Genomic DNA, 6,371 nt, shown 5'->3' with positions numbered 1-6,371 from the left:
GGTACCCTCGTGAAAAGTCAAAGTTTGAATCGCATGAGCTCTATCTCTCAAGTGAAAAAATCTTGAAGTTGACTAGCTTGGGCTTGAATAGTTGGATACAACATAATGAAACTTTGATTTATTTGATGTAATGATTATGAGTCTAATCACTATGTCTTAAGGGGTTTACTTATCTGGTGAAGTCAGGCAGGTTCCCCATGGTCAAAAAAATTAAAAAAAGAAGAGAATATTACAAGGAATAATACGCAAGTAAAAAGCAAATGAACAGAACTCCAAAATGTCTGTTATCAAGGAAGCACGGAAACGCACTAGGGGGTGCGTTTCTGCATTTTTGAAACTGCCCAAAACCGGTATAAAACGCTTCGGGGCCGTTTCAGTTATTTTAAAGAATTATGAGACGCGTTTCTTTTTCTTTCCAGAAACGTGTTTCATGCATATAAGATTAGGATGAGTTATCAAATGTTTCTTCTACTGTGGGATCAAAGGATTTCGAGTAACCTGAATATACTCCTCACCGTCCCAGCGTCTTGACTCTTTTCCGTTTCCAACTCCGGCGTTTCAACTCCTCTCCTCTCCGGCAGTTCAAAGTCTTGAGAAATCTGGTACTTTAGTCTTCATCATTTCCGGTTTTTCCTTTCCTTTGCTTTCTGGTTTCTCCCAGTTGCTTTGTGTCCTTTGAGCTTCTGATTTTAAGGTCCCGACGACTGTTTCCATGGCTTCAGCTTCTCTGCATCTGGTTTCTCAGTTGATTGTTGCTACAACTTCTCTGCATTTGGAGTATCCCAATTCCCGAGTTTAAAGTTTTCACACTGCGTTACCCGATTCTTTGCAGTTCCATTTGGAGGAGCACTTTAATAGAATATATTTATATTTTATTGTGATTAATAACATAAGCTAATTCAATAAACTGTAGCCAAATTTTACAATTATTGGAATTAACTTTATGTAATGATAATTAGATTGTGTATAACAAAATCTGAAGTATATGTATTTTCTTGGAAGCAGGGGAAAAAGTGTACAATTACTGTATAGAGAAAACATTTTCAATAATGAAATTTATGAAGCATCATTTATGAAATAGAAGAAGTGGTCAATAATTGAAGGACGGACAGTTTAGTTATGTATACAGAAAATAATGTATTTAATAGTATTTATAATAAAATTAACATACAATACTTTCAAATGATGAAATTCCATAAAAAACAATTATAAATGTATTAGTTAATAAATATTTTATAAATAGAAATATTTAATTTAATTTGATTTAAAATTTATTTGTAATATTTTAACTTTGACCCCCATGAATTTCATTTCTGGATCTGTCATTGGCTCCAACGAGCTGAACTCGAGCTGGGGCCCCCCAGCTTGACTTGACCAAGTTGCCTAAATTTCATTGCTAGATTCATCCTGCATGCATGGCATAATCAATATTATGAAATCGTATTAAGCTGTATTTTTTATTGTACAGTGACTAATTTTCACGATGTAAACACCTGACATACCGGGGTTAGCGTGCAAGGGAAGGCACTATTTTCACTTCTGAGATGGAGGAGAGCTCGTTCTTCCGCCAGATATGCATCAGATATGAATCTTCCATCTATTCGTATGCGAGGAATGTGGGCTATTTTGGACCAATCTTGACCTTCAGTCCTTTTGCATCGTTTTTTCAACAGGGGACAACCATAGATATATAATTGTAGAAGTGAGGATGGTAAGCCTGACTCTGGTAAGGATGTGAAATTTGGACAATCGCTGATTGACAAATATTCAAGAGCTGAAAGGTTTTTCAAACCCTCAGCAGATAGGAATTTCAATCCCTGGAACCTGGCAATGGTTAGCCGAGATAGGGAGGTGGGCAGCATCGTTGCATTATCACCTCGTGGAAAAGACTCTAAATATGGGCATCCTCTAATCTCAAGGTTTCTAAGAGATGTGAGTCTTTGCAAACCCCACTCAAATAGTGGCTTATAGATATTGAGATCTGCAATCAGAAGTGACTCCAGGTTAGTAGGAAAACCTTCTTCTGGAATGGAAGTGACATCTGGACACTGTCGTATTTGTAATTCTCGGAGAAATTTGAGCTTGTGCATGTGGTTCGGCAGAGTTTTAAGTTTCTTACATCTCTCAACTGAAAAAATTCTTAAGCTTGTCTTGGGAAGGCCTTCTTCTGGGAAAGAAACAAGGTTCGGGCAATCCCAAATAAATAGATCACGAAGACTGCCAAGATTGTGGAGGCCCTCAGGTATGGATTTCAGATTGTTAAATTTACGAAGCTTCATATATCCAAGAGAAGTGTTATCATGAAACCTTTGAGCTATCAGTTCCAGCTTTGAACAATTAACAATATTGAGGTGTTGAAGTGTCTCAGGTAAGTTGCCTCTGGTTGATAAGGTAGTGAGCTTATTGCAGCTCCAAATCTCAAGATGTTTGAGCACTACAAGTTGTTGGAAAATCGATGATATGCTTGTGAGCGAGGGGCACTCAGAGACATACAAGTACTCAAGACCAGAAGTACAAGTACTCTTTTTATAATCCGACAATCGCTGCAATTTCCCACAATTTTTTATCTCAAGCCATTTTAGAGATGAAGGTAGCTTGTCTTCTACTATGAATCTTAGAGAATGGCAACCTCCAATTCGTAATCTTTCAAGAAGCTGTAATTTCGTAGGCAAGGATAATAGAGCATTGCAATTTTCAATAACAAGGACACTCAAATTGGAAAAAAAAGAAGCCTCTGGAAATGAAACAGAACTTGTGAAATTTTCAATATGTAGTTCTTTGACGGAAGTAAGGCTGTGTAACCCCGCTTGAGGTTGCTTCATATGCTGAATATTTTTATCCCAGAAATATACAAGTTCTTCACAATCAATAATCTTCAGTCGTTCAACATTATGAAACTCTTGTTGTGAGCAATTTCCACCGTCTCTGATATTTGCTAGAGTCATAGACTTCAGTGACTCAGGGCAAATCTTTTGACTGCTGTACACAATCTCTTTGCAACCATCTATTTCTAGTTTACAGAGCATAGGGAAGCTTGAGAATGAAACCACCAATTGCAAACATTGAAAAATAACAAGCTTCTCTATTGAAGGAAGATGACGAGGCAATCTTCCAGAGAGTTTGGGGCATCTTATAATGGAAAGCTCAAGAAGGCAAGGAAATCTTTCAGGTAATTTTCCGGACAGCTTGGGGCATTTTAAAATAGAAAGGTCACGCAGGCAAGGAAATAACTCATTCTCTTCTTCAGCAGAATCCCAATGCTCCCATTCTTCCAAATCCACTAAATAAAGAGTCTCCAAACTTTGGAAAGGCTTTGAATAACCTTCCCCATAGGTCTCTAAACCTATCCTTTTTAGTCCTGTCATCCCCTTGATGGTTAGGACTTTAAGTGACCGTAAAAGCCCCAAAGAAGGCAAGGATGTACAGGTTCTACAGCTTTCCAATGTTAGGGTCACCAAATTAGAGAATAATGGATCTCCTAACCAAGAAGGAAATTCTTTGCCACCATAGCATTTAATAGTAAGCTCTTTTATGTTTCTATGAGGCTGTAGCATGGCAAGTACATCCTTTTCGACTGCCTTATTTCTTGAGTCCTCAAATTGCGACCCCCATTGTAGCAACAACACTTCTAGATCTTTCTTATCACTTAACAAGGCCTCCCTTGCATCACAAGAATTAATCACATTTTCTAATCCCGAAATACTAAGTTTTCCTCGAAGAAACCTTAAATTCTTCAGCTCCTTCAAACTAGAACCAGTATTGTTACCCACAACAAAATTAGACAATGTTTGGAGCTTTTTACAATTTTTCATTCCCGATGGCATTTCTCTTATTAAACATGCATTTGTGATATCAAGATGGCGAAGATTGATCAAAGTACCAATCTCCGAAGGCAATTTTGTGAGACGAAAACAAGATTTTAGAAGCAATGTTTCCAATTGATATAGTAATACCAGTGACTCTGGTAAACATCTGACTTGAGTGTCAGAAAGGTTGAGATACCTGAGAAGCCTCAATTCTCCAATGGAATCAGGTATTTCAGTGATATAGTATTTAGATAAACATAGAGTCCTCAAATTTTTTAACTTGGGCAACAAATCAGAAAGAACCCTATCAGAAATGTATCGAACGTGACCATCTACAGGCAATGGTAAAAAAGTCCTTAAGCGATTAAATTCATCCAGGACCTGAAACTTAGTTTTGCTATCATAAGAACCAGTGATGCAAGAAAAATGACGAACCTTCTTACATCCTTCTGATTGCATATCGGCTTCTAATTCATCCTCTAACATAAAAGTAGTATCTCCAGCAACCCATACAGCCAGATCATGAACAAGGTCGTGCATCGAAACTAATGAAGAATCATCATTTGAATGTTGAAATAACGATCTTGACAATAAATCATGAATGTATTCATGACCAACATCTTCCAGCTGCTTAATTTTTGAGGGGTGAAGATAACCTTGTGACATCCACAAATGGACTAACTGCTCCTTGTCAATTTTAAAATTCTTGGGAAAAATTGAACAGTAAGCAAAACATCTCTTAAGATGAGATGGAAGACGAAGATAGCTCCATTTTAAAGCAGGGAGAATATTTGATTTCCCTGATACATCCCAGAGCTTGCTTTCCAGTATTTTCACCCGCTCAGCTCCTCTCTGCTTGTGCCGTAGAAGCCCTCCAAGAGTTCTTGCTGCTAACGGTAAGCCCCTGCACTTCTCCACAATTTTTTCACGGATTGATTCCAGTTCCTGAATTCCATCAATAACTCCAGCATGTTTCTGAAATATAGACCAACAATCATCATCTGATAGAAGCTTCAGACTGTAATATTCGCCATTTTCAATTGTTAAAGCAACTTCTTTATTGCGTGTGGTCACTATAACTCTACTCCCCTGTACACCAGCCATAAAGGGCGATTTTAGAATTTGCCATGACCAATAATCAATCGACCATACATCATCCAAGACCAGAAAAAATTTTCTTCTAGCTATTTCCTCACTCAGTCTTACTTGCACTTCATTCAAGTACTTGAGATCACAAGATTTGCCAGTGACTGACTCCAGAATTGTCTTGGAGATTTTCAGAACATCAAAATCATGGGAGACACAAACCCATGATTTTAAATCGAAGTCGTATGCTGGCAATTCCTTGTAGACCATCTGGGCTAGGGTGGTTTTGCCAATACCTCCCATGCCCCAGATACCAATAGATCTAATGTTTTCATCTCCGGGTTGAACTCTTAATAACATGTCAAGAATTTTGGCTTTATCATCATCTCTTCCAATGATAGCAGCTTCAGTTGGCACACTTGAGCTTGGTAATCTTTCCCAATCTCCAGTTAACGAGTCCCCAGCAGCAATCTCTTTCAATCCAAGATCAGTTTTTTCCTCACAGAGATCTTTCAAATGGCAAGTGATTGTTTGGATCTTGGACTCTATATTAAGGCTGCAAATAAGAGCCCTTGGAGTCCAAGAATCTGTCACCAACTTGCTCTTCAAAACAACATAGTTATACTCATCCAGAACATCCTCCGCATCATAAGCCACATCTCGGAGATCATCCAACCATTTTTGCACAGTCACGTTCTCCTTTTTCTTGGCCACCACATCATCAAGCTCTCCCTGAATCGTCAACAAGAGTTTCTTCAATTGCTTCAATTCCAAAATCAGATCTTCAAATTGATTCGAAAACGCCAACGCTTCATGCAACATCGAAATGACCGCAGATACAACTACGTCTGCCATAATCCAAGAATGAACGATGAACTATTAACTTCAACAAGAACAAGAAGTGCGCAACTGCAACTATCATAAGTTGTTTTGTACACGCAGATAAACACACAATTGAAATGTGACGTGTTGCGTTATAGTCAAGATTGGAGCAGAAAATTTTTTTTTAACACTTGATTTTTTTTCAGCAGGTGACATTTTTCTGGTAAGTGTGAAGATATATTAATGGTCAAACTTCCCCAGTTCTGTTGCTGGTTGGTTAGTTGCCGTTGGATCCTTACCCCTTTAACAGTGGTCAATCTGGAAGCTTTAAGGAGGATTTTAATCCAGCAACAAAGTATTCTTCATCTTTTTAATTGTTTCTAAAACCGTGTGGACTCCACCATGGCAGAATTATGGAGCGCCTTTTGACGTTTTCTCTGGTCTGGAGAAAATTTTGATGGATTTGTTCTTTTCTATGCGTGTTCTAAGTGGCGACTGCTCGCTGGCCCCATTAGAACAATTACATTAGTCTACTTGAGGTTTGAAAAACTTACCATCTTCCATAGAAAAGCCATGTTTTAAAATTTAGATGGAACCTGTTGGTTTGATCAGAAACTAGTGACAACTTTGGATTGGATTATGATTAAAATCCATTTT

The 6,371-nt window shown here is 38.0% G+C and overlaps 1 protein-coding gene across 1 annotated transcript; it reads right to left on the bottom strand.

The window, feature by feature from the left end:
* Window positions 1–239: 239 nt before the first annotated feature.
* LOC123208092 (putative disease resistance protein At3g14460) lies at window positions 240–6,088 on the bottom strand. Its single transcript, XM_044625535.1, has 2 exons — window positions 1,503–6,088; window positions 240–1,407 (listed from the first exon to the last, which is right to left on the bottom strand). The coding sequence occupies exons 1-2, from the start codon at window positions 5,745–5,747 to the stop codon at window positions 1,384–1,386; spliced, it is 4,269 nt and encodes a 1,422-aa protein (XP_044481470.1). The 5' UTR covers window positions 5,748–6,088; the 3' UTR covers window positions 240–1,383.
* Window positions 6,089–6,371: the final 283 nt, after the last annotated feature.

This window comes from Mangifera indica, unplaced genomic scaffold (assembly GCF_011075055.1).
Source record: "Mangifera indica cultivar Alphonso unplaced genomic scaffold, CATAS_Mindica_2.1 Un_0136, whole genome shotgun sequence".
Taxonomy (NCBI): domain Eukaryota; kingdom Viridiplantae; phylum Streptophyta; class Magnoliopsida; order Sapindales; family Anacardiaceae; genus Mangifera; species Mangifera indica.
Note: the sequence above shows the minus strand (reverse complement) of the source record. Positions and strands in the feature narration are given on the sequence as shown.

Bases quoted from the DNA above. Each gene is read 5' to 3' on its own strand.
- LOC123208092 (XM_044625535.1), bottom strand. From the start codon at position 5,747: ATGGCAGACGTAGTTGTATCTGCGGTCATTTCGATGTTGCATGAAGCG. The intron at 1,408-1,502 runs GTATGTCAGGTG...CCATGCATGCAG, and splicing joins TCCCTTGCACGCTAACCCCG to GATGAATCTAGCAATGAAAT.